The sequence below is a fragment of the Oncorhynchus kisutch genome, linkage group LG14 (genome assembly GCF_002021735.2).
Source record: "Oncorhynchus kisutch isolate 150728-3 linkage group LG14, Okis_V2, whole genome shotgun sequence".
NCBI lineage: Eukaryota > Metazoa > Chordata > Actinopteri > Salmoniformes > Salmonidae > Oncorhynchus > Oncorhynchus kisutch.
In genome coordinates, this window is record NC_034187.2 from 12,689,081 (window position 1) to 12,704,145 (window position 15,065).

The 15,065-nt window shown below is 43.3% G+C and overlaps 1 protein-coding gene across 2 annotated transcripts in view; it reads right to left on the bottom strand.

The window, feature by feature from the left end:
• Nucleotides 1–323: 323 nt before the first annotated feature.
• The window catches only part of LOC109904284 (transmembrane protein 229b), a 28,284-nt gene continuing 13,542 nt past the window's right edge, over nucleotides 324–15,065 (bottom strand). For both annotated transcript variants that reach the window (XM_020501525.2, XM_020501523.2), the window contains exon 2: nucleotides 324–4,503. In XM_020501525.2, the coding sequence (XP_020357114.1) occupies nucleotides 3,732–4,304 (573 nt within the window). In that variant the 5' untranslated portion in view covers nucleotides 4,305–4,503 and the 3' untranslated portion in view covers nucleotides 324–3,731. The remainder of the gene's footprint in view (nucleotides 4,504–15,065) is intronic.

Consider the following 15,065-nt stretch of genomic DNA (forward strand, 5'->3'; position numbering starts at 1 on the left):
TATCTTTATGTACATATACTTTATCCCTTCACACTTGTGTGTATAAGGTAGTAGTTTTGGAATTGTTAGGTTAGATTACTCGTTGGTTATTACTGCATTGTCGGAACTAGAAGCACAAGCATTTCGCTACACTCGCTAACATCTGCTCGCATACACTGCTAACCATGTGTATGTGACAAATACATTTGATTTGATCTGAGACTGTAGTGAAGCGAAGTGGTTATTTACCAAACTCACAAATGTATTTTATAAAGTTCTTTTGAAATCACCAGTTGTCATTGAGTGCTTTACAGATATCCAGCCTAAAACCAAAGAGCAACAGATTTATGGTCAAATAAATACATTTATTCCACAAACTATACACAATACATTGTTAAACTGTGTGATATAATACAGTGCAGTATTTCATAATATTGTTTTTTTTTTGTCGATCCAAGAAAACTAAAGTTAGGAAATAAGTACACCTGACAATAACTTTGTTACATGCATACTAAGTCTTAGGTTTATGTGGTGAGAGATCAGCCTCTCCCCCACCATCACTAAACATGCAGACACACACACACACACACTTTCCATTGCATATTTAATTTGTGTGGCTTGTAAATTCTCATTACTATAATTGTATCATCAAAGCAATGGGTTTCTTGTATAAAGACATTAGCAGCACCCAATGTTCTAGGCCTACTGACATATACCGGTAGTTGTACATTAGACTCAAATAACCAGTTAGGGCCTACATGTTTGAATACATTTTTAAATCAAATTTTTAAAATACCTTTGGCGCAATTTTCACAAATATGTGGTACATTTTCACAACTGTTCAACAAAACTCAAAACAGATCATGAAAAAGGCAGTTGTTTCAAAACTATAAGCTCCTTTTGAATTGCCTAAGTACAACACACAGAATGATACAATCACTTTTTCACCAAACAATCTGTGTTTCATCTAGAAATATATATTTACGCATTGCAAGACATGCTCATATACGGGTAATTTCGTTTCACAATGCAATGCTCACATGGCTTTTTATATCATGCACGTCTCATTTGTTAAAATACATTATACTATTACTGAATCCGACTGCTCTTAATTGCTCATCACTGAACAGTTTGTTAAACCTATAAAGTGTTTTGTCTACCACAGATTTTGTACATAATGAAAATGTATGTCTGTAAACTAGAAACACATCAAGTATGATATACCGTAGACTATAACGCACAATAATGATGACTAGGATTTGACTTCACAGTAAGTTTGAAAAAATGAGATGTGATAACTGCATCCCCTATACAGTAAATATGTGTCCAGAATGAAGTTGCTGGGGTCTTTTTGATGTGGGGGGGGGGGGGGTCACACCGCTTAAATAAAATTGCATTGTAACTTTAATATATTCCATTTACATAGCATGCGTCTTTATCCAAAGTGACAACTGTGAGTCTGAAGATTTTCATCTGTGACCCCAATGGGAATTGAACCCACAACTCTGGTGTTGCTTGTGCCGTGCTCTTATGAACTGAGCCACGTACAGGACCATTATAATACATATAATTACAATTCAATACTGTAAAATACAATACATGATTACAATACAGGCAGAAGATGTATGATTGCAATCCCCATGAGCGTACCACCCTCATTCAGGCCATGGATGAGGCATGCAGTGACATCAAGTCCAGAACTAAGGCTTGGATTCACCATGCCAAAATGTTTTTCTCCACGAGCATGAACAATGAGGACATTTACTGCTATGTCGATATGAGCCTATGGCCAAATTCTCAAGACAACCTAATGCCTGTTAAACATTGTTTTGTTTTTTTACATTCCTTTCAATTGGTTACAATACACCTACAGTATGCTGTAATGATATTTGAACAATACATTACATTTCTGCATCAATGATTGTGAAAGATGTCTTCCATTTTCACACCTTTGATCACACATGGTATAGAAATTATGGACATTTGAGGTTCAGTATATTTGAATGGGTAGTGCAAGTGTAATGTGAAAACAGTGTAATGTGAAAACAGTGTAATGTGAAAACAGTGTAATGTACTGTAATTTATAGTACAGTAGCATGTTACATTCAAAGGGCAATTTTTAAACATGTCGTTTTTGCATTTTTTTACTATTGATTAACTGGTTGTTAAAATAACTAAATTGAGAATCATTGTTGTGTTTTGGTGATTAAGTCAATGTTCTTATTGTATTTCACAGTAAACTTGGATCTTTGGATCAATGGTTGTGTGGTGAAAGATGTCTTCAAACAAAATGAATGCACAAAAAGTTTCACAAGTGCAGTACAGTTTGGAGTTTTGTACGAAGAGTTTTGAAAATTCCCCACATACTTGTGGAAATAGCACCAAAGCAATTGAAAAGAAATAAATACTATAATCGTCATCACTTTGCATTGTTGATCTACTGCTTTTGAATCCGCGTGGCTTGAGGTATCCTGGTTGTCCCACACACAGAATGGAATTCTATCTCTAAGGTCCCTCATCTGATTGTGCTGTCTTGTCAAATCCTATGGTTGTTGTTGGGGCCAATATAATCTCTGAAGGAACCCAGAACCAAATCCTATGGTTGTTGTTGGGGCCAATATAATCTCTGAAGGAACCCAGAACCAAATCCTATGGTTGTTGTTGGGGCCAATATAATCTCTGAAGGAACCCAGAACCAAATCCTATGGTTGTTGTTGGGGCCAATATAATCTCTGAAGGAACCCAGAACCAAATCTCGCACCAACTACAGGACTTGGATGTTGGGAAAGATTTGTGGTAATACAGTATTCATATGACACTTCAGATCAAGCGTTCAGGTGCAGTATTTTATCAATTCCTAGAGCACTACTCTCCTGTAAGTTTTCACCCCAACCCTAGTCTACCACACCTGATTCTAATAATTAGCTGGTTGATAAACTGAACCAAGTTCAGCAGGTAGCCTCGTGGTTATAGTGTTGGGCCAGTAACTGAAAGGTTGCTAGATCAAATCCCCGGGCCGACAAGGTGAAAATATGTCATTCTGTCCCTGAACAAGGCAGTTAACCCACTGTTCCTAGGCCGTCATTGTAAATAAGAATTTGTTCTTAACTGACTTGCCTAGTTAAATAAAGGTAAAATACAATGACAAGTGGGGTTAGAGTGCAAATCCACAGGAGGGTAACTCTAGACATTGCCATGGTTCTGGTTCTGAACATAGAAATCCTGATTTCTTTCATTTGGAAGAACAGTAGATACAGCCCACAGTTAATGTAGGTACCTGAGACATCATTCATATAGCATGCTAGGGCATGTGCAATACATACAGTACATTATAAGAGTACACCTAACTGAGTTGTAGACTACCCTAAATCAATTGCTTTTTGAAACAGACTGCAGTGCATACAGAACTCTATCACTAACTTTAGAAAAACATTCTCCACATGACAATGAATTGAAGCTATTGCATTGCTTTAGGACCCAGTCAAATTTGATAGTCAATACAGAACTTACTTCAGATTGCAACCTGAAGCTACATAACTACAGTACTTTGAATGTTGTTAAATAAAAATTCAATGTACATTTCCCAGAAGGAAGAGTTACGATTCAGGGACCGTTTTTCTGGACCCAGATTAAGCCTAGTCCTGGACTAAAAAGCCCTTTCAATAGAGATTATCCCTTGAGAAGGCTATTTAGTCCACTATTAGGGTTATCAGTGTCTTTAAAACCGGACCTCAGTGTTCTTTGCTCAGTCCTCAGTCCACTTTCAGGAAACCATTGACCTCTGTACCTCCTTGTTCAACCCGTTGTCTCCTCCCCCCTCCTCCCCCATCTTCTCCCCCGCCTGCTTCAGACTTGACGTCCTCTGTTCCGTCTGTGTCCATCCTTAGCCGCAGTGTGTTGCGTATAACCAGTTGCTCCGTCATGAACGACGCACAGAACCATGGCAGGGCGTACTCTGCCGTGATCAACCCCATGAAGTTATACTGAAAATGGGAATAATCCCAGGGACATGCCCCGAACTGGGTCAACAACAGCCCTGTACTGAACTCCCAGATGTACGTCCATAGGGTATAGATGAGGCATCGCAGCAGCAGGGGGCATTGGAGAGCTCGGAGGGCCAGGTACATGTGCTCCACAATGAGGATGCAGGTCCCGTAGATGAACAGAGCCCACACACTGGTAACACCAGGGAACTTCCAGTCGCGGTTGACCACAAACTCCCAGGCGGCGGTGAACATGACCTCACAGAAGTAGCCGTGGATGGCGTACAGGTACCAGCGACACAGGACAGTCAGAGGCACCGGTGTAGGGGCTGTGGTTGCCATTGTAGTAGGGGTTATTTGGAATCGCCACGCCTTCGTGATGAGGTAGTCGTGCCTGAGAGTTTTATGCCCAAATGTCACTTTGAGACCTGAAGGATTTTCTCTTGCTCTAATGGTTGTTTTGGTGTATGAGAGGTCCCCTGTTCAATTACACCATTATGACCATCCCTCTCCTTTTATCCCGTGGACGAGAAATACAGGTCTGAGAGGGATAAAGGAGAGAAAAGTGAGTTAGGCAGTGTGGCGTTATAGAACGAGACAGGAGTAACAGAGGTTCTCTGGCTCTCTAAAACCTACCTTGTGTCCTTGTGGTGATGGTGCACAGAGTATTACAAGGACTGTTTTAAGTACAGACAATAAGCCTATTGTGGAAAGTACACCGACTGCTAATGATTAAACTGTAGGTGGGTATAGGACTCTGACCATTCCTTTCTAATGTTGTTGGCTACCGGTCCTCAATCAACATCAGTTTGCATTTCAAACCATGTCAGTTTTCAATTATAGAACCATGAGAAGCAGTAAAACGACGGATCATAAAGTTTAGAATAACCTTTATTCACCAAATACATTTACACATAATAAAAAAAATTATTGGTGATATGGTGCTGCTAGTGATAGACAACATTTAGAGAGACAATACAGACAGCGGAGTTTACGCAAAGTTTACATACAGTACCAGTCAAAAGTTTGGACACCTACTCAGTCAAGGGGTTTTTCTTTATTTTGACTATTTTATGCATTGTTGAATAAGAGTGAAGACATCAAAACTATGAAATAACACATATGGAATCATGTAGTAACCAAAAAAAGTGTTAAACACACCCTTTGCCTTGATGACAGCTTTGCACACTCTTGGCATTCTCTCAACCAGCTTCATGAGGTAGTCACCTGAAATGCATTTCAATTAACAGGTGTGCCTTGTTAAAAGTACATTTGTGGAATTGATTTCCTTCTTAATGCGTTTGAGCCAATCAGTTGTGTTGTGACAAGGTAGGGGTGGTATACAGAAGATAGCCCTATTTGGTAAAAGACCAAGTCCACATTATTTATGGCAAGAAGGTCAGTCAATCTGGAACATTTCAAGAGCTTTGAACGTTTATCCAAGTGCAGTCACAAAAACCATCAAGTACTATGAGGAATCTGGCTCTCATGAAAAAGGAAGACCCAGAGTTACCTCTGCTGCAGAGGATACGTTCATTAGAGTTAACTGCACCTCAGATTGCAACCCAAATAAATGCTTCACAGAGATCAAGTAACAGACACATCTCAACATGAACTGTTCAGAGGAGATTGTGAATCAGTCCTTCATGGTCAAATTGCTGCAAAGAAACCACTACTAAAGGACACCAATAAGAAGAAGAGACTTGGTTGGGCCAAGAAACATGAGCAATTGACATTAAACTGGTGGAAATCCGTCCTTTGGTCTAATGAGTCCAAAAGTAAGATTTTTGGTTCCAACCGCTGTGTGTTTGTGAGGTGCAGAGTAGATGAACGAATGATTTCCGAATGTGTGGTTCCCACCGTCAAGCATGGAGGAGGAGGTGTGATGGTATGGGGGTGCTTTGCTGGTGGCCATGTCAGGGATTTATTTACAATTCAAGGCACACCTAACCAGCATGGCTACTACAACATTCTGCAGCGACATACCATCCCATCTGGTTTGTGCTTAGTGGGACAATAATTTGTTTTTCAACAGGACAATGACCCAAAACACACCTCCAGGCTGTGTAAGGGCTATTTGACCAATGATAGAGATGGAGTGCTGCATCAGATGACCTGGCCTCCACAATCACCTAACCTCAACCCAATTCAGATTGTTTGGGATGAGTTGGACCGCAGAGTGAGGGAAAAGCAACCAGCAAGTGCTCAGCATATGTGGGAACTCCTTCAAGACTGTTGAAAAATAATTCCTCATTAAGCTGGTTGAGAGAATGCCAAGAGTGTGCAAAGCTGTCATCAGGGCAAAGGGTGGCTACTTTGAAGAATCTAAAAATATAAAATATATATTGATTTAATACTTTTTTGATTACTACATGATTCCACTGGGTTATTTCATAGTTTTGACGTCTTCACTATTCTACAATGTAGAAAATAGTAAAATAAAGAAAAACCATTGAATGAGTAGGTGTGTCCAAACGTTTGATTGGTACTGTACATTTTATACAACTAAGTAGAGTGAGCATAGAGCTATAGTCCCACAGTTGACAGTGCAGGTCAGAGCATAAAACCAAGCCATGAGGTCGAAGGAATTCTCCATAGAACTCCAAGACAGGATTGTGTCGAGGCACATATCTAGGGAAGGGTACCAAACAATTTCTGCAGACCTGAAGGTCCCCAAGAACACAGTGGCCTTCATCATTTTTAAATGGAAGAAGTTTGGAACCACGAAGACTATCACTGGAGCTGGACGCCCAGCCAAACTGAGCAATCAGGAGAGAAAGGCCTTGGTCAGGGGGTTGACCAAGAATCTGATGGTCACTCTGACAGAGCTCCAAAGTTTCTCTGTGGAAATGGGAGAACCTTCCGGAAGGACAACCACCTTCCGGAAGGACAACCACCATCTGTCAGGCCAAAGTGTTCAATCTTGGTTTCATTAGACCAGAGAACAAGATTCTCTGGTCTAATGAAACCAAGATTGAACACTTTGGCCTGACAGATGGTGGTTGTCCTTCCGGAAGGTGGTTGTCCTTCCGGAAGGTTCTCCCATTTCCACAGAGGAACTTTGGAGCTCTGTCAGAGTGACCATCAGATTCTTGGTCAACCCCCTGACCAAGGCCCTTCTCCCCTGATTGCTCAGTTTGGCTGGGCGTCCAGCTCCAGGAATAGTCTTGGTGGTTCCAAACTTCTTCCATTTAAGAATGATGAAGGCCACAGAATCTTGTTCTCTGGTCTAATGAAACCAAGATTGAACACTTTGGCCTGACAGATGGAGCTGATCATGTTCAGCTGGGAGAGTTTGTCTTGTAGCAGTTCTGGGATGATGGTGTTGAACGCAGAGCTTAAGTTGACAGCGTCGTCCAACAACCTGTTGGCACTGTAGGCGAACTGCAGTGGGTCGAGGGAGTGCTGGTTTTGTGATGAGAGTACCAGGAGCTCAAAGGTTTTCATGATGAGCGAGGGGAGCGCTACAGGTTCGTAGTCGTTCTGGCAGGACATCTTTTGTTTCTTCGGGAGGAACAGTGCATTACGCTAGTGACTGGTTGAATACATCCATGGAAACCGGGAAGAGCTGGTCAGTGCAGCGCTTAAGTGTGGCTGCATGGAGATACCTTATCTGGGCCAGCAGCCTTCCTGCTGTTCTGTTTTATAAATAATCTGTTGACCTCCTGCTCTGTGATGACAAGTGGTTGGGGAAGGGGAGGGCGGCCTTGGACAGGCTGGGGGAGGGAGCGTGGGGGGTTCCTGGGATGGCAGAGACCTAGAGGAGAGAGGAACCTGGAAAGGAATGGGGAGGTAGGGGTGGGGTAGATGTGTAAGAGTGGGAAGTGGCAAGGAGGGAGATGTGGGTGCTATTGTCTTTGTGATTGAAAAGCCTTTGTGAGTCAAATCTGAAATAAAGTTGGTTTAGTTTATTTGTCAGTGAGTCATCTGCTGCCGGGGGAGCTTTAGGTTTGTAGTTGGTCATGTATTTTAGATTCCAGACAGACAAGCAGCCGTTGTTGGAAGACTGCTGCTCTAGGCTGACTTTGTACTGATGTTAGTTCCTTCATTCCTGAGTGGAGCTTTTTCTTGGTCCCCCTGTTCCTGTTGTTCTTGTACTCTTCCTCTTTGGCAGAGCAGTGAGCCCTGTAGGATTCCTTTTTCGCACTGCGGAGACCCTTAATATTACATATCTGGGGCTATATGTATCAAGAGTCTGAGAGTAGGCGTACAGATTTCAGATCAGTTTTGCTTTTAGATCACAATGAATAAGATTGCATAAAGAGGGGGGACCTGATCCTAGATCAGCACCCCTACTCTGAGAAGCTACATATGGCCCCTGGAATCAGGCTCAACACAATGTTATCATATAAAGAGAGTAATCAAACAATCAATCAAACAAGAAATGCGTCAGTATAGAGAAAGTGGAGTCGACAACTTATGTGGCAGTGTCTACAAACAATCACAGATTACAAAAAGAAAACCAGCCCTTTTGTGGACATCGACGTCTTGCGGTCACATCCTGACCGTAGAGATCCTTTTATTCTCTATGTTTGTTTGGTCAGGGTGTGACTCGGGTGGGAAAGTCTATGCTTTCTGGTTCTTTGTTTTTGGTATGATTTGTTTTTGGTATGATTCTCAATCAGGGACAGCTGTCTATTTTTGTCTCTGATTGGGAATCATACTTGGGTAGCCTTTTTTTCCTTTTCTCAGTTGTGGGTTGTTGTCTTTGTTAGTGGCATGTATAGCCTTACAGAGCGTCACGTTCGTTTTGTTGTATATTGTTTTGTTGGCGACATTCAAAATAAAAGAATGTAAGCTTACCACGCTGCACCTTGGTCCAGTCATTTCCTTGACGACGATCGTGACACTCCCAGACAAATTAAAAAACTTCTTTGCACGCTTTGAGGACAATAAAGTGCCACCGACACGGCCCGCTACCAAAGATTGTGGGCTCTCATTCTTCGTGGCCAACGTGAGTAAAGCATTTAAATGTGTTAACCCTCACAAGGCTGCCGGCCCAGAAGGCATCCCTAGCTGCGACCTCAGAGCATGCGTAGACCAGCTGGCTGGTGTGTTTACAGACATATTCAATCAATCCCTATCCCAGTCTGTTGTCCCCACATGCTTCAAGATAGCTTTCTTCGGAACAGGAACAATGGTGGCTAAGGTAACTGAACTAAATGGCTATCGCCCCGTAGCACTCACTTCTGTCATCATGAAGTGCTTTGAGAGACTAGTCAAGGATCATATCACCTCCACCCTACCGGTCCCCCTAGACCCACTCCAATTTGCTTACCGCCCCAATAGGTCCACAGACGACGCAATCGCCATCACACTACCCTATCCCATCTGGACAAGAGGAATACCTATGTAAGAATGCTGTTTGTTGACTACAGCTCAGCATTCAACACCATAGTACCCTTCAAACTCCTCATTAAGCTTGAGACCCTGGGTCTCGACCCAGCCCTCTGCAACTGGGTCCTGGACTTCCTGATGGGCTGCCCCCAGGTGGTGAAGGTAGGAAACATCTCCACTCCACTGATCCACAACACTGGAGCCCCACAATGGTGCGTTCTCAGCCCTCTCCTGTACTCCCATGACTGCGTGGCCATGCACGCCTCCAACTCAAATCACCAAGTTTGCAGACGACACTACAGTGGTAGGCTTGATTACCAACAACGACGAGATGGCCTACAGGGAGGAGGTCAGGGCCCTCGGAATGTGGTGTCAGGAAAATAACCTGTCACTCAATGTCAGCAAAACAAAAGAGATGATCGTGGACTTCAGGAAACAGCGAAGGGAGCACCCCCTATCCACATTGATGGGACAGCAGTGGAAAAGGTGGAAAGTTTTAAGTTCCTCGGTATACATATCACCGACAAACTGAAATGGTCCACACACAGAGACAGTGTGGTGAAGAAGGCGCAACAGCGCTTCTTCAACCTCAGGAGGCTGAAAAAATGTGGCTTGTCACCGAAAACCCTCACTAACTTTTACAGGTGCACAATTGAGAGCATCTTGTCGGGCTGTATCACCACCTGGTATGGCAACTGCACCACCCAAAACCACAGGGCTCTCCAAAGGGTGGTGCGGTCTTCACAACGCATCACCAAGGGCAAACTACCTGCCCTCCAGGACACCTACAACACCCGATGTTACAGGAAGGCCAAAAAGATCAATCATCAAGAACAACAACCACCCGAGCCACTGCCTGTTTACCCCACTTCCATCCAGAAGGCGAGGTCAGTACAGGTGCATCAAAGCTGGGACAGAGAGGTTGAAAAACTATTTCTATTTCAAGGCCATCAGATTGTTAAACAGCCACCACTAGCACAGAGAGGCGGCTGCCTACCTACAGACTTGATATCATTGGCCACTTAAATAAATGGAACACAAGTCACTTTAATAATGTCACTTGAAGAATGTTTACATATCTCACATTACTCATCTCATATGTATATACTGTATCCTTCACTATCTATTCTTTACTATCTATTGCATCTTAGCCGCTCTGTCACTGCTCATCCATATATTTTATACTTATATATTCTCATCCCATTCCTTTACTAGATTGTGTGTATTATGTTTTGTTGTGGAATTAGATATTACCTGTTAGATACTGCTGCACTGTCAGATCTAGAAGCATAAACATTTTGCTAGACTCACAATAACATCTGCTAACCATGTATATGTGACCAATAACATTTGATTTGAGTAACCCACATGATCTGTGTGAATCACGTGCCCTTGCTTTCTGTAGTGTAAATACCCAGGTCAGACCAGAGACTGTATAAATAAGGGATGCCAGGCCAGACACATAGGCAGTAGGCACCACTAGTATCAGGTGTCTGGAGGCCCTATCATCCTTCAACCACTTTGTCAAAGAACCACTCTGTCATACAACCACTCTGTCATACAGGTACACAGAGCTGTCAGAGACAGTCATGTCATGACCGCAGTAAAATTCCACGTGACCATTGAGTCACGGTAATGTCCTCTTATGCACTCTGGACTTGCAGTGGTAGTATTCAATTCCCTAATGACAATCAGCCAGTCGAACTCTCCATGGTACATGGACCAACCAGAGTGATGTCATCTGCAAACGTCAGTGGTTTGACCGATGCGATGTTGGAGATGCAGTCGTTGGTGTGGAGTGAGTAGAGTAGAGGTGAGAGCACACATCCTTGCGGCGCTCCGGTGCTGAGGGATAAAGAGTCTGAAAGGGATTTTCCAAGCGTCACGTGTTGCATCCTGTTGGACAGGAAGTCAGTGATCAACTGACAGATTGAGCTGAACATGTTCAGCTGGGAGAGTTTATCTTGTAGCAGTTCTGGGATGATGGTGTTGAACGCAGAGTCCAATATCCTTGTATACTGTATGTCTTTGGGTTATCGAGGTGTTTGAGGATGTAGTAAAGGCCCATGTTGACAGCGTCGTCCAACAACCTGTTGGCTCTGTAGGCGAACTGCAGTGGGTCGAGGGAGTGCTGGTTTTGTGATGAGAGTACCAGGAGCTCAAAGGTTTTCATGATGAGCGAGGGGAGCACTACAGGTCCGTGGTCGTTCTGGCAGGACATCTTTTGATTCTTCTGGACAAGAACAACGATGGAAGATTTGAAAAAGGCAGGAACAGTGCATTGCGCTAGTGACTGGTTGAATACGTCTGTGGAAACCGGGGAGAGCTGGTCAGTGCAGCGTTTAAGTGTGGCTGCATGGAGATACCTTATCTGGGCCAGCAGCCTTCCTGCTGTTCTGTTTTATAAAGAGTCTGTTGACCTCCTGCTCTGTGATGACAAGTGGTTGGGGAAGGGGAGGGCAGCCTTGGACAGGCTGGGGGAGGGAGCGTGGGGGGTTCCTGAGATGGCAGAGAGCTAGAGGAGAGAGGAACCTGAAAAGGAATGGGGAGGTAGGGGTGGGGTAGATGTGTAAGAGTGGGAAGTGGCAAGGAGGGAGATGTGGGTGTTATTGTCTTTGTGATTGAAAAGTCTTTGTGAGTCAAATCTGCAATCTGCAAGCTGTTTTAGTTTATTTGGCAGTGAGGGTGTCTGCTGCCAGGGAAGCTTTTAGTTTATCAACTCAGCAAAAAAAGAAACATCCTCTCACTGTCAACTGCGTTTATTTTCAGCAAACTGAACATGTGTAAATATTTGTATGAACCTAACAAGATTCAACAACTGAGACATAAACTGAACAAGTTCCACAGACACGTGACTAACAGAAATGGAATAATGTGTCCCAAAAGTAACAGTCAGTATCTGGTGTGGCCACCAGCTGCATTACCTACTGCTGTGCATCTCCTCCTCATGGACTGCACCAGATTTGCCAGTTCTTGCTCTGAGATGTTCTTGCTCTTGCTCTGAGATACTCCATTCTTCCACCAAGGCACCTAAAAGTTCCCGGACATTTCTGGGGGGAATGGCCCTAGCCCTCACCCTCCGATCCAACAGGTCCCAGACGTGCTCAATGGGATTGAGATCCGGGCGCTTCGCTGGCTATGGCAGAACACTGACATTCCTGTCTTGCAGGAAATCACGCACAGAACAAGCAGTATGGCTGGTGGCATTGTCATACTGGAGGGTCATGTCAGGATGAGCCTGCAGGAAGGGTACCACATGAGGGAGGAGGATGTCTTCCCTGTAACGCACAGCGTTGAGATTGCCTGCAATGACAACAAGCTGAGTCCGATGATGCTGTGACACACCGCCCCAGACCATGACAGACCCTCCACCTCCAAATCTCTCCCGCTCCAGAGTACAGGCATCGGTGTAATGCTCATTCCTTCAACGATAAACGCAAATCCGACCATCACCCTTGGTGAGACAAAACCGCGACTCGTCGGTGAAGAGCACTTTTTGCCAGTCCTGTCTGGACCAGCGATGGTGGGTTTGTGCCCATAGGCGATGTTGTTGCCAGTGATGTCTGGTGAGGACCTGCCTTACAACAGGCCTACGAGCCCTCAGTCCAGCCTCTCTCAGCCTATTGCAGACAGTCTGAGCACTGATGGAGGGATTGTGCGTTACTGGTGTAACTCGGGCAGTTGTTGCCATCCTGTACCTGTCCCGCAGGTGTGATGTTCGGATGTACAGATCCTGTGCAGGTGTTGTTACATGTGGTCTGCCACTGTGAAGACGATCAGCTGTCCATCCTGTCTCCCTGTAGCGCTGTCTTAGGTGTCTTAACAGTACGGACATTGCAATTTATTGCCCTGGCCACATCTGCAGTCTTCATGCCTCCTTGCAGCATGCCTGAGGCACATTCACACAGATGAGCAGGGACCCTGGGAATCATTATTTTGGTGTTGTTCAGAGTCAGTAGAAAGGCCTGTTTAGTGTCCTAGGTTTTCATAACTGTGACCTTAATTGCCTACCGTCTGTAAGCTGCTAGTGTCTTAACGACCATTCCACAGGTACTGTACATGTTTATTAATTGTTCTTGGTTCATTGAACAAGCATGGGAAACAGTGTTTAACCTCTCTAGGGTACGTGGGATGCTAACGTCCCACCTGACCAACATCCAGTGAAAGTGCAGGGAGCCAATTTCAAACAGAAATTCTCATAATGAAAATTCCTCAAACATACATGTATTATACACAATTTTAAAGATAAACTTGTTGTTAATCCCACCACAATATCCGATTTCAAAAAGGCTTTACAACAAAAGCATACCATGCGATTATGTTAGGTCAGTACCTAGTCACAAAAAAACAGCAATTTTTCCAGCCAAAGAGAGGAGTCACAAAAAGCAGAAATAGAGATTAATCACTAACCTTTGATGATCTTCATCAGATGGCACTCATAGGACTTCATGTTACACAATACATGTATGTTTTGTTCGATAAAGTTCATATTTATATCCAAAAATCTCTGTTTACATTGGCGCGTTGTTATGTTTTGCCTCCAAAACATCCGGTGAAAGTGCAGAGAGCCACGTCAATTTACAGAAATACTCATCATATATATTGCAGAAAATACAACTGTTATACATGGAATTAAAGATATACTTCTCCTTAATGCAACAGCTGTGTCAGATTTCAAAAATGCTTTACGGAAAAAGCACACCATGGAATAATCTGAGTACAGAGCTCAGAGACCAAAACAAGCAATACAGATACAGATAACGTATGTTATGGAGTCAACAAAAGTCAGAAATAGCATTATAAATATTCACTTACCTTTGATGATCTTCATCAGAATGCACTCCCAGGAATCCCAGTTCCACAATAAATGTTAGTTTTGTTTGATAAAGTCCATCATTTATATCCAAATACCTCCTTTTTGTTCAAGGATTTAGTACAGTAATCCAAATGCGCAGGCACAAGGTCCAGACAAAGTCAAAAAAGTTATATTACAGTTCATAGAAACATGTCAAACGATGTATATAATCAATCTTTAGGATGATGATGATGTTTAGGATGATGTTTAATTTAAATTGAATGTTTCAACCGGAGAATTCCTTTGTCTTTAGAAATGAAAGGGAACGGAACTAACTCTCACGGGCGTGCGCCTGACTGAGCACATGGCCTTCTGGCAGACCTATGACTCAATCAGCTCTCATTCTCTCCCACTTCACAGTAGAAGCCTGAAACATGGTTCTAAAGACCGTTGACATCTAGTGGAAGCCTTAGGAAGTGCAATATGACCCCACAGACAGTGTATATTGGATAGGCTAAGACTTGAAAACCTACAAACCTCAGATTTCCCAACTCCTGGTTGGATTTTTTCTCAGGTTCTTGTCTGCCATATGAGTTCTGTTATACTCACAGACATCATTCAAACAGTTTAGAAACTTCAGTGTTTTCTATCCAAATCTACTAATAATATGCATATCCTAGCATCTGAGCCTGAGTAGCAGGCAGTTTACTCTGGGAACTGCCCCCTACCCCAAAGAAGTTAAACCCTTTACAATGAAGATCTGTGAAGTTATTTGGATGTTTACGATTTATCTTTGAAAGACAGTGTCCTGAAAAAGGGACGTTTCTTTTCTTGCTGAGTTTAGTTGGTAATGTGTTTTAGTCCGAGGCAGTAGGCACCACTGGCAGTAGGCACCACTGGCAGTAGGCACCACTGGCAGTAGGCACCACTGGTATCAGGAGTCTGGAGACCAGTCTGTCATACAACCACTC